This window comes from Ictalurus furcatus, chromosome 25 (assembly GCF_023375685.1).
Source record: "Ictalurus furcatus strain D&B chromosome 25, Billie_1.0, whole genome shotgun sequence".
Lineage (NCBI taxonomy): Eukaryota > Metazoa > Chordata > Actinopteri > Siluriformes > Ictaluridae > Ictalurus > Ictalurus furcatus.
In genome coordinates this window covers 14,010,384-14,024,310 of record NC_071279.1, presented here as the reverse complement: position 1 = coordinate 14,024,310, position 13,927 = coordinate 14,010,384, and the positions used below count along the sequence as shown (strand labels likewise).

Genomic DNA, 13,927 nt, shown 5'->3' with positions numbered 1-13,927 from the left:
TTGCCATGGTTTGTATTCATATAATAAAATGTGTTAATGTTACCAGATAGAACATTTAATTGTCTTTAATAAGTAATTAATATTAGTTAAAGGAATAGTTCAGCCAAAAAAAGTACATAATTACCCCCTTCCTCCAAATCCTAAATTAGCCAAGAGCAGGAGCTCCAAGACTAACATAGCTCCCAAGTATAGGAAGTGCCAGATAAGTGTAACCAGCTACTCAAAGACTGGTCACTATTACAGGTAACCACAGATTCACATAACAGTAATAAGTAGTCAAGGTATCTAGATGTTCGGAATTTGTCCAGATCAGAAGATCATCAGTTCACTTGCTGAAGCCAAAAGTTGGATTACGACAGTGAAATAACAACACAAGGCACAGAGATTAGTTTAACTGCATTTATTAAATGCAATGCACAATAAGAACAAGTGCAATGGCAAAGTAATAAAATGGAAAAGTGGGATCCCAAATATACAAAAGAAGAAAAGTATCAAAATAATAAAAGCTCAGTACAGTTGTGAGCACTCTCAAATTAGACTAGACCCAGGTCTGTTAAAATAAAAGTTCACAGTCCCTCGATTGCACCGATATTGGATTAATGCAAGGTGGGTGTTCTCCTCCAGGGAAAGCAAGTGTCAGTGTGCACACAGTTCTACATGACCCCTTGGGCCAAGGGGAAATAGATCAAGGCTCTCTGGCTCAGTGTCTCTAGGTTGCAACCTCTTAGTGACAACCGGGCTCTATATCAAGTAGGGTTGGCTCAACATCCTGTACTGGAACAGTTTCCCCAAGGATCTTCAGAATCTCCCGCCGGTTCAGACTCCACCAGTAACCGCGATCACTCAACATCTGAATCCAACAATAAAACCTGACCTATATGGAATAGGTCAACATAAAATTACCTCACAGCTAACACTATTCACATTGCTGTCATAGGCTAAGGCTAGTATCAATAAACTCAATACACACATTCAAAATACACTTAATATCCCTAAATGCATGAATGAAGTGCATGAAAACCAGGTCTCTGTTAGCATTCACTAATATAAGTGTCTCAACAAGCCGCTAGGCTTCAAGGGCGCAACGGTTAATACACACAATTTAACACTCGACGTGAAACACAGTTACAAAACATATAACTCAACAGAGCTACTCCACTCACCAGCAGTAGCAGTCCAGAATACCATGAAATATCCCATTTTATCATTGAATACATTTCTAGTATGTTAACAGGGATGATACCCTTTAACCGTTAGCTTACATTTAGCTTACAGCAGCACAGGGCGTGGTTGCTAGCACTGTTTACATTGAGGTAAATGGGCATAAAATGGCGGACCTTAGCATATAGGTTAGCGGAACATAAACTCACCAGTGCAGTGGAACGGCACGTTAGCTTGAGCATGCCCTCCAAATTAGACTCTCTTGTGGTATTCCACACTGTTAGTAGTTTCCTTGCTGAAAAACCAGCTAAAATTAGCCTAAGCTGGTTGGCTGGTCTTAGCTGGTTTCCCAGCCTGGTCATAGCTGGTAAAGCAGGCTGGTTTTAGAGGGGTTTTGGCCACTTTTTTTTAGCTGGTCAGGCTGGTCTTAGTTGGTCAGTGTTGGTCAGGCTGGTCTTAGATGGTCAGTGTTGGTCAGGCTGGTCTTAGATGGTCAGTGTTGGTCAGGCTGGGCTTAGATGGTCAGGCTGCTCTTAGATGGTCAGTGTTGTTCAGGCTGGTCTTAGATCGTCAGTGTTGGTCAGGCTGGTCTTAGCTGGTCAGTGTATTTCAGGCTGGTCTTAGATGGTCAGTGTTGGTCAGGCTGGTCTTAGATGGTCAGTGTTGGTCAGGCTGGGCTTAGATGGTCAGGCTGGTGTTAGATGTTTAGTGTTCATCAGGCTGGGCTTAGCTGGTCAGTGTTGGTCAGGCTGGTCTTAGATTGTCAGAGTTGGTCAGGCTGGGCATAGATGGTCAATGTTGGTCAGGCTGGGCTTAGATAAGGTCAGGCTGGTCTTAGATGGTCAGTGTTGACCAGGCTGGGCTTAGATGGTCAGGCTGGTCTTAGCTGGTCAGTGTTGGTCAGGCTGGGCTTAGATGGTCAGGCTGGGCTTAGATGGTCAGTGTTGTTCAGGCTGGGCTTAGATGGTCAGTGTTGGTCAGGCTGGTCTTAGATCGTCAGAGTTGGTCAGGCTGGGCTTAGATGGTCAGGCTGGTCTTAGATGGTCAGTGTTGGTTAGGCTGGGCTTAGATGGTCAGTGCTGGTCAGGCTGGGCTTAGATGGTCAGTGTTGTTCAGGCTGGGCTTAGATGGTCAGTGTTGGTCAGGCTGGTCTTAGATCGTCAGAGTTGGTCAGGCTGGGCTTAGATGGTCAGGCTGGTCTTAGATGGTCAGTGTTGTTCAGGCTGGTCTTAGATGGTCAGTGTTGTTCAGGTTGGGCTTAGATGGTCAGTGTTGGTCAGGCTGTTTTTAGATGGTCAGTGTTGGTCAGGCTGGTCTTAGCTGGTCATAGCTAACCAGACTTAACTGCTGATGTTGGCTGGGTAACATATAGACTAGTTCATTGTATTTAAAAAAAAAAATGCTAAAGAATCACTGATTGATCTGATTGACAGTCTGTTTGATTAACTGATCACATGATGTCTTTTATTTTTCCTGTCACTTGGTGTTGCGAAGTATACTTTAAATAATGTTCAGGAGCACAAGCAACCTTTCAAACAATATGTTCTTTATTTGTTCTTGCAGCCTCTTCAAAAAGAACAAAAAACATGCAACCCTGATGTTTGCTCTAAAAACTATGTACAAAATAATTAACTGGCATAATTAAAACTATTTCAACAATTGTAATTGTATTTAAATTGTAACGATGAACAATGACAATAAACAGACTTACAGACACATTACACATCATATTTCCTTTCTTTTTTTATAATGTCTTGTTTTTTTTGGGGGAGATGTAATACCCCACTAGCTTCTCCCTCTTCTCTTTCACTCTCTCTCGCTTTTTTCAGGTTCCTTGGGTTTGAACCAGTTACTGAAGCAGACTTGAAAATGAAAAGACAAATAATTCATATTATTAATGTGTCTGTTTTGTTAGTAAAACTAGTTAGAAAGGCAAACCATATGTGAGGAAACTGTTAATAAGAAGACACCCCCCAGAAACTGTTAATAAGAAGACCCCCCCCCCCCCCCCATATTATTTTGGCTATTGGTATTGACAGTCATCAGTAAGACTGGAGGGCTGTAATTTTTGCTGTTATAGTTATTGAACAATTACAGTTGAAATATTAGTCGTGACGAAAGACAGAAAGAATACTTCGTACTTATACCGTTAGAGGGCGCTGATGACCAGTGGTAGGGGAAAAACACCCGCTAACGCACAGAGCTAGAACATCACTGCTCGGGGTGTTGAGCTGCACAGTCGCAGCGTGTGTTATGTTCTCTAACGCTTAATATAATAATAATATTAATTAAGACCCTGCCTCTCTAAGATACTCTTTTTAATTAGTTTACCTTATTTATCTGGGATAGCTCCCTGGGATAGGTCGCAGCCTATCACTTACAAATTCACACACCCATTCATACACTAAGGACACTTCGGACATGCCTACCATGCATGTCTTTGGACTGGGCGGGGAAACCGGAGTACCCAGAGGAAACCCCCGCAGCATAGGGAGAACATGCAAACTCCGCACACACAGAGCCGCGATGGGAATCAAACATCCAACCCTAAACCACCGTGTGCCCCATTTGGGAAATGAGATTAGCAAATTATTGTTTTTATTTACATTTTACACTGTGTCCCAAATCTTTTGGTGGTGTATTTGTATTTATATCAGTTTCTAAAAATACTACTAATATTCTAAAAATTCTTGCTGAACTTTCATTATTTAGAATCTTTTATTATAGACTTATGTTTGTAAACATGGAAAACTTTTATTATATTTTTAGGAATTGAGGTACTTCTGGGCCTGATACGAGATCTGTTACAGACAGGAACCTTGAGATATATCCTTATGTACAAATTTAGCCAAGATCACACTGAATTATTTTTCAATGCGGTACGACGTCGTGGTAAGCAAATCATTATAATTTCATGTATTCCAAGTTTATTTGTTTAATGTTGAATTTGGAATTTAGATTTATAATTTCAATTGTTATTTTAACATTTGATCTTTGATTTAAGTTGCTATATTGATGAATGGTGTGTGTGTGTGTGTGTGTGTGTTTGTGTGTGTGTGTATATATATATATATATATATATATATATATATATATATATATATATATATATATATATATATATATATATAACACAAAGGAAGATATCTGCAGTATAATAATGCAAGTATAGCCATAAGATACTAAAACTGTAATGATAAGTGTCATTGATAACAATAAACATTTACAATCTAGAGACACTGTTATAAGAGGTGATATAGTCTAATTTATTAACAGTACTTGAAAATATCCTGAATTTAACTTTTACAAATAATTGGTGATAATTGGTTATGTACATCATACATAATGATTTTCAAATTAAAAAATGTAGAAAAATACAGATATATATTTAACAAACATATAATACATGAACCTATAACCTGAATCATAATTTCTAGGAGGCTGGTGTAACAATCCCACTGCTGCACATTTCAAAGCCACATTTAAACGTCTGATCACAAGATGTGGGGCCCTCGCCGCAGGATCATCAGGGAACTGCACGTCCTTTGGTGACACAGACCTGGTACAGGCAGGATCCAGCACTTTTCTAATCAGGTAATGAAACACTGCAGAACTAGTTTCAATAATTACACATACTATTACCTAGGATTGCCATATTCAACTTTACTTAAAAAAGTTCAATATTTGAAACTATGTCTGTTAAAAACTTAACTAGCAAACTTATATATTATTATATTATAATATAAGACATTACTTAACCCTGGCCAACATCCTTGTATACATTGGAGGTTGGGTGGTTAGTTAGTTTAGCACTGCTGAAAGTCTCATGCTCCACCTGCAGGGTGGCACTCATGACTTCAGAACCACCTCCAAGATACAGCTCCTCATACTACTTTATTCAGGTGAAGAGCAATGGAGGACCTATTATCTGTTTAACGACAATGCAATGTCACATTTCCGCGAAATCCTTAAAAGGAGGCAAAAGCAAGTGTTACTGGATAGGTTCCTTGTTAACGTCGTACAAAAAGAAAAAGATTCCGGCGAGCCAACAGATAGCAGTGATTCCATTAGTAACAGTGAAAGTCGTTAGATTTCCACGTTACAGGAAACTCAGATTATGCCTTATGCAGGTAATCACTCACTTCTCTTATAATTATAATTATGGGTACGAAATTACACCGCACCAGGGAGGAAAGAAAAAAAAAACACTCACCTGGTCCGGAATAATCGCACTTCCGACACCAAATTGTTAGATTTGCACGTTACAGGAATCTTCAGATTATGCATTATGCCCGTCAGATCGTCCGTCATGCCTTCCAGCCTGTTTTACCATTAACTTCTATTAACTTTTAGTTCTGTGCTGCTATGAGCTAGAAAGTGTGGTTTGCTGCAGAGTTCAGGCGCCTGGAGAGTCCGAAATGAACACACACACTGACAGATATGAGTGTTCACAGAGACTTCCGTTTTATTCATTCAAAACAGGAGTATTTACACACATTGTTCACATTGATAACAGCAGTGCGTGGATGGTTTCTACTGGTCCAGGTGTCAAACAGATTTAGACAAAACACACAGCACATAGTCATGATTGTCATGTTGACACGAAAATACATAATAATATAATCAAGGATAGCAGTTGATCAGCTTATTCAAAGAGGTAATTAAATGAATACAAGGTAATTAAATGAATACATTCATTATAGGTATTTGATAGCAGTTCATAATATAAAGAGTACATGATAAAAGAGAATTTCCTTTCAGTCGTCCTACACAATAATGAATAAATTCGATTACTTAAAATTTAATTTAAATAATAAAAATATAAAAATGGTATTTTGTGTTAATCATTATTATGAATATGAATATTTTGAGATTTTGGAACGAATCATCTGAGTTTCCATTATTTCTTATGGGGAAATTCGCTTTGATATTCGAGTGCTTTGGATTACGAAGACGTTTCCGGAACGAATTATGCTCGCAAGCCAAGGTTTGACTGTATATGTTTTTTGTTTTGTTTTTTACTGCCTTGTTTAAAGAGCTCATTCTGTGTACGAGCGAGCGGTGAATGTGGACACGCGGCATGCGAGACTGTGGCTGAAATATGCAGAAATGCTAATTAACCAATTAACCAACCAACCAACCACGCCCATAAAATCCTCGACCGAACCATAAGAATCAAGCCTGGAGCCAGCCAGCTCTGGTAATATTTACCTTTCACTTCCTGTAATTGAAATTCACTGCTTGGTGGTCATCTCTGTTTAATTTGATTTAACTGTTGCTGGAATGGATGTGTTCACAGGTACAAATACACCCAAATGGAGGAGAACAAAGCAGGCTGCATGCAGGTGTTTAAGCACTGGATGAAGTGGATGCCGGAGGACCAGGCCTGGCACTCTTACATCAATTTTGAGCTGCGTTAGGAGGAGTAAAAAGCCCGCTGCATTTTTGAGAGATATATCCTTTTTTGCTTAGTATTTCAGCTAATGCGGATAAGCCATCACTCGTGAACACTACTAGGTGAACACTAGGACGGTGAACTGTATATACACTAATTTAAATGATGGGATTTACATCCATTTTTGCATGCGAGTACTGATCAGACGAATATCACAATACAGCTTGATTTCATTTAATATGAACATGAAAATAAAATTGTGATTAATACAATAGCTAAAGGTAGTCTGTAAAGTCACTTTTTGTCTGAAAGTTTTTGAATCTATTGCTTATTAACCAACCCTGATGGCTTGTATTACATAAGTTAGTCTGTTTGCTGAGGTCCTTGAAGTGTATACAGACATCCTGTAATCATTTTTTCCCCTCCATTTTCAAATGTTATACATTGTCATGCAAACATCTTTTTATTACAAGTCATATCAGTAATGGATAATTTAAAAATATGCACATGAATAACAGTATGTATAAATACTGATTTATTTATGCATATATTATTAAAATTTATGATATGTACATATAAATTTGATGGTCAAGAGACTGCTTGATTAGAATGAATGGGAATAAAATTCTGCAGAATAAACCTCCATGTCTCAAGATGGCGGCCAGGAATCCCGCGTGGCGACCCGTACGGCCATTCTAGGGTATTTATTTAGATCACTGAACACCAACTTGGCCAGGCTGGGAGAAGAGCTTAAACCAGCTACATCCAGCATAAAACCAGCAAAGAACAGCCAACCAGCCTAGGCTGTCTTTAGCTGTTTTTTTCAGTAGGGTTACACCCGTAACAGAAACTATCTGTATCAATATACCGCGACGACGATTCAGTTACTACTGCATCACTTCCCATCTCCCTCGCTAGCGTGAATGGCTGAGAGGCGGGCCTAACCATTCTATTGGCTGGGATGTAGTAACACTCAACCTTACAGGCTAATGTCCCAGTAACAATGTGCCCTCGTATTGGATGATTAAAGGTTTCCAAAAAAACTCCTTTTTAGTTCACAAACGATCTTTTCAATATAAAGCGCTTCCACATATTTATCACAAAATGATACAAAAATGATACACAAAAAAAAGATACACAAAAAATCACTTGTACATAACATTTATTGCATATTTATTTCACTCATGACTTATTTATTTATTTATTTTACTTATTGCCTATTTTAACTCTGGGTTACATTAGCATTATGCTAATGTGTCTAAATCAACACACACATTCAATACATCCAAAATAATTACATAAAATAATTTATGGAAGTCAGACAGGAATAGTGTACACACAGGACTGAGCTTTTCACAAGCTACTCAGAGTTAATTATGAAATTACGAAAATGCAAGGTAAGATGTCATTTTTTAAAAACTGCATTGTTTAAATAGCTACGAGCGAGCGTAACATACGTTGGATGGACCAACGTACTATCTATACTGCCTAAATTAGCCAAGAGCAGGAGCTCCGAGACTAACATATCTCCGAAGTATAGGAAGTGCCAGATTAGCATTATGCAAACTGAGTGTCTAAATTAACACACACATTCAAAACACCCAAAATCATTACGTAGAATAATTTTTCGGCCAACACCAGTGCATGGGTTTCAAAACCGACATTTCTTTTTATAAACACACACTGGAATGTAAAACATTGAGTTTGCGCCATCAGCAAAAAAAATACATTGGCCAATGTTTCAGCTATGAGATTCACAAAAGATATTAATCTTTAACTGTGAAGTGACTGAAAGTATTAAGCAGGCTTAACAGTGCCCTCCAATATTATTGGCACCCTTGGTAAATATGAGCAAAAAAAGCTGTGAAAAATTCTTTGTTTAACCTTTTGATCTTTTGTTAAAAAAAAAATCTAAAAATTTGAAGGATCTGGAGATTATATATGGAGGAATGGACTCAGATCCCTTGCCGTGTAAATTCCAACCTCATCAGACATTATAGGAGAAGACTCAGAGCTGTTATCTTAGCAAATGGAGGTAGTTCAAATTATTGACTAAAAGGGTGCCAATAATTGTGGCACACCTATATTTAAGAAATACTTTTATTTTGATAAACCTGTGTTGTGAGCAGAGTATTTTTGTGAATTTTTTTAACAAAAGGTCGAAATGTTAAACAATAAAGACAATTTTTCACAGCCTTCATTACTCATATTTACCAAAGGTGCCAATATTATTGGAGGGCACTGTATACAGTTATATGCTGGAATTCATTTGTCAGTGTTTCCATGTAGCTGTGTGTTCCTGATTCTGAAAAGATGACGCATGCTAATTATTCCACCCACAAATTGATTTGTCAACTTCTGCTCAGCCAAATGATCTGACTGACATTCAGAAGAAGGGTAAATTGTGTTTTATTTCATTTTTGGACAAAATGGTGCAGAAACAGTGGAGCAAGTAAAGCTTTTTATAAATAACATTTACAAAGCAGTGACCCTCTGACAAGGAATTTGCAATTGGAGAAGAAGTAAACTAAACTTGACAGGTCTTGCATCATTATTTTCCCAATATGGGGTAAGTCAGAGAGCCACTGTTCAGTGTTATTCTATGTCTTCTGGTCTGACAGGATGCGGCAGTGGAACGATGGACTTCTTTTCAGTGTCTCTCGATAACGCTTTCCTCATATCTGTGTAGAAATGAAAGCAGTCACAGTGATGAAGTTTATCATTTACCAAGGGACCACTGATTAAAATATATCAGATGTCATTAGAACAGTAAGCTGCTTATAAGGTGCGATTATAAAAAAGCAGGATTTTACCGTAGGCATCTTCGTCCGGTTCTCCGTTGCTGGCTGAGTAATATTCGATCACGGTTCTGTAGACGCTGTAGCCCAGCTGTTTGTACATGTTCACTGCCACTTGGTTGGAGACGCGGACAAAAAGGTCAACAAAGAAACCTCCTTTCCTGCAAGAGAGAAACACGCACAGATCTGTCATCTATTATCACCGAGAAAAGCCATGCAGGCTTCACCAATTTCTTTGAATATACTGCATATGTATTGAATATGTGTGCTGAATTATAATCAAAATATGCTATTTTCGTGAATCCCAGGAAAAAAAAGGTTCCAACAAATTAGTCTGAACTGGCTCGTACCCTATCACAAACATTAGTATTATTTTTTCCAATAAGAGCACATCCTGATGTGCCTTTTTCCCCACTGTAAAACCACAGCTGGCGACTGTGACCTCTGTTGGCAGGGATGGGAAGTGTCCTGAGTTCTCAATTACACCAAGATTACAAGACGTCTGTAAAACTATACCCCCAAATCCCAACTAAGAACCGCACCTTTCGGAGATCTCCTCCAGCATGTCCATGAGTTTGGCAGCCAAACCCAGCCGTCTGAACTCAGGAGCCACCGACAGAGCCGTGACGTGGCCGTGCCACTCCTCCCGCGCCACAGAGCCCTCGGCCTTCCCCATGACTGCAGAGACACAAGGAAAAGGCCAATCATTTAAAGCAGTGGTTCTCAGAGTGAGGTCTGTGATTATTCACCATTCTGTTACAAAGGTAAAAATCACAGCCATTACTAAAGCTGTTATATCAATCGAGTTCTTATAGTTATTAGACTGTTTGAATGGTCACTTGACTTGAGAATGGGTTTAATCAAAACATTAGTAACTCAAAAACAAGTCAGTCTGTAAATAACATCAACTTGGACCTAATGTTGTCACGTTACAAAGTTGGATGCGGAAGCAATCGCAGATTTCAAACATTTAATAAACAAACAGACACAAAAACACCATAACACGAGGCTAAATACCGTGGCAAAACTAAACATCGATGCGCAGACACTAGCAAGGATAGACAGTTATGTGAGACAAAGAAAGCAGTGTAAACAATTCCATATACACTAGTGTGCTCTTTAACTGAAACGTAAATCAGGTGCAGATGGTCATGTGACACTGATGAGTATGGTGCAGTGGCTGCTGGGAAATTAAGTCCAGAGTTCCCCCGTTGATACATGACAAATATGTCCTGTTGGTGGAAAGTTCAGGAATAAAAACAAACAAACAAACAAACAAACAAAAAAAAAACTCTATGGCTCCAACAAATAAGCAAAATAATATTGTACAAATTGAAATAATACTCCAGGAACTCCAGATACTCGAGGAAGAACTGTTTTCTGTGGTTCTGAATCTAAATCTAACCGGAACCAAACAGTATTAAAAACAGAAAAAAAAATATATACATGATGTTTAAAAGGACGTGTCAGAAAAGCGTCACTGTTCTGGGGTTTTTAAGTAACTTCTTGTGTATGTTAGATAAAGTAGATAAAGACAACCCAATTAAACAAATGAGACAAAAATATTATACTTGGTCGTTTATTTATTGAGGAAAATGATCCAATATTACACATCTGTGAGCGGCAAAAGTATGTGAACCTTTGCTTTCAGTATCTGGTGTGATCCCCTAGAATGACGTGTGCTTAGGGTCATTTTCTTCCGGCATGACCCATTTTCTCTTGAGATTCAGTTCATGGATAGATGTCCTGACATTTTCCTTTAGAATTCATTGTACCATCAATGATGACAATGATGCAGATGCAGCAAAACAGGACCAAAGCACGATACTACCACGACCATGTTTCATAGATGCTGAATTCTTATGCTGAAATGCAGTGGTTTCCTTTCTCCAAACAGAACACTTCGTATTTTAACCTAAAAGTATATTTTGGTCTCATGCATCCACAAAATATTTTACCATTAGACTTCTGGCTCATCCACATGACCTTTAGCAAACTGCAGAAGGGCAGCAATGTTCTTTTTGGAGAGCAGTGACTTTCTCCTTGCAACCCTGCCATGCACACCATTGTTGTTTAGTGTTCTCCTGTTGGTGGACTCATGAACATTATGTGAGAGAGGCCTTTAGTGGCTTAGAAGTTACTCTGGGTTCCTTTGTGACCTTGTGGACTATTACATGTCTTGCTATTGGAGTGATCTCTAATGGTCGATCACTCCTGGGGAGGGTAACAATGGTCTTTAAATAAAACAGAGCACTCACTCACACCTGATCGTCATCCCATTAACTGAAAACTCCTGACTCTAATTCCACCTTCAAATTAACTGCTAATCCTAGAGGTTCACATACTTTTGCCACTCACAAATATGTTATATCGGCTAATTTTCCTCAATAAACGTGACCAAGTGTAATACTTTTGTCTCGTTTGTTTAACTGGGTTCTCTTTGTCTACTTTTAGGATTTGTGTGAAAATCTGATGAAGTTTTAGGTTATATTTATACAGATATATAGAAAATTCTAAAGGGTTCACAAACATTCAGGCACCTACTAATGCGCGCAACTTACACTGACACTACAAAAAGTTTAGAATAAAGGTGAAAGAAACGAGCTTGCATTAAAGATGTGTATTTGTGTAGGTCAATTAAATAGGCACTTCCTATTAGTTCAGACACACAGGACTGAATTTGAATAGGAATACATTATTCGGATCGAACAGGTCATGTGCTCATCCTACTACACTGATATGGAGGTTGGACTTATATTAGGGCTGGGGCACATGAAGATGTAACATCATAAATTATGACAGAATACACTTTTCTGAAATATTGTAAGCAACATCTGTATTTCTATACCAATTAGAAACTGACTGGAAGCACCGGACTTGCTGTTAAAATTTTGTATTGAATCTTCAGTATTGTAAGATGTTAAAATTTACAAGTTGTTATTTATTAACGTCCAAGACATTGCACTTTTACCCGTTTATAGCTATGTTTAACTGTAAACATCCAGCAACACTACTTAAGTAATTTACGCGATAATCATATCCAACCACAACAGTACTGTTTAACTGTTAACTCTTAAGCCGTTTCCTCCAGTTCATCTTTAAAACGCATAAGAAGTGTCTCACTGTAGCCCATCAGCTCGCCACCTGGTGCCTCTGCCACGATGAAATACTCCGGCCAGTGTGCCAGATACTGCAAGTAAAAGGGAATGCCATACTGTAAAGCACACGGTTAAGGAAGGAGACTGGACAGATGCTCACATCATGTACACGTCATCATGATCACTCAGCAGTGAAGATTTAGGAGTGAAAAGGATACGGTCTCGGTTAAAGGGTCCAAATTTCTGCAAGAACAGCAAAGGAAATATCAGATCAATCCCAAATGGCTAAACACACACACAGGATATACAGGGTGTACTTGTTTTGCATGCATTGTAATTGAATAACACACACGTTAATCAATTACGTGTGTGTGTATATATATATATATATATATATATATATATATATATATACACACACACACACACACACACACACACAGGGTATATTTAGTATTATTATTATTATGCATGCAGCGTTCATTCATACATAGACATTCCTTGGTGGGTATTTAAATGGACATGTAGTGCACTAAATAGGGTGCATGAATCATTATTTATTTACTCCTATGTAGGACACCGAAATACCTAATATGAATACATTTGGGATGTACGCGAAATATAACCTTTATTTAACAAAAACAGGAAGTCTTTCATTTCACTCATTTCACACTTCGGCGCTGCTGTTCAATAATCTGCTTATTGTAGTAAAGGTAGAAGGGAGCTACTAAAGGTAGTTGCTAAAGGTAAAAGGCAGCGTGGCTATTTACATTCATAAGCATCGCTGTTTCTGGATCCTAAATAACTCCCACTGGAACACAACAAATGTGCAATATGTATAATCCATTATTATACAGCCTAAATAGTGCACTTACATGTGAATTACTAAACCTTTTGGGATTCAGCCATAGCAAGTTAGAGTTAGCATTAACCGCGCTAGTTGTAACAACGCCACATATCTGACTCAACGCCATAAATAAATAAAATAAAATCCTACTCACATGTTATTAAATTTGAAAAGGTCGTCGCAATTAAAAGCACGTAACGTGGTCATGTTTGTCCTTAAAAACTGGAGGGGGAAGATATAAATAAATCGCAGAGGCGAGTTGACCCCTGACCTCTTGTCTACGTCACACAAAAGGAAGTGGTTTGCGAAAGAGCGCCATCTGGGAAAAAATGTGAAAAATACTTTTATTATTATTATTATTATTATTATTATTATTATTATTATTATTGTTGTTGTTGTTGTTGTTCTTGTTGTTGTTGTTGTTGTTGTTGTTGTTGTTGTTGTGTATAGTGCTTTTTAACAATGAAGACTATCACGAAGCAGTTTGACATAAATCCAGCTATGTCAATGGCAAAGAAAAACTCCCTGAGACAACATGAGGGAGAAACCTGGAGAGGAACCAGACTCAAAAGAGAACCCATCCTCATCTGGGTGACACCAAATAATAGTGTGATTATTAATAATTACT

The 13,927-nt window shown here is 38.2% G+C and overlaps 1 protein-coding gene across 1 annotated transcript; it reads right to left on the bottom strand.

Moving 5' to 3' along the window:
- Positions 1-7,957: 7,957 nt before the first annotated feature.
- naa20 (N-alpha-acetyltransferase 20, NatB catalytic subunit) lies at positions 7,958-13,576 on the bottom strand. Its single transcript, XM_053614647.1, has 6 exons — positions 13,454-13,576; positions 12,671-12,695; positions 12,478-12,568; positions 9,897-10,032; positions 9,370-9,515; positions 7,958-9,237 (listed from the first exon to the last, which is right to left on the bottom strand). Exons 1-6 carry the CDS (start codon positions 13,504-13,506, stop codon positions 9,152-9,154), a joined length of 537 nt encoding a protein of 178 aa, XP_053470622.1. The 5' UTR covers positions 13,507-13,576; the 3' UTR covers positions 7,958-9,151.
- Positions 13,577-13,927: the final 351 nt, after the last annotated feature.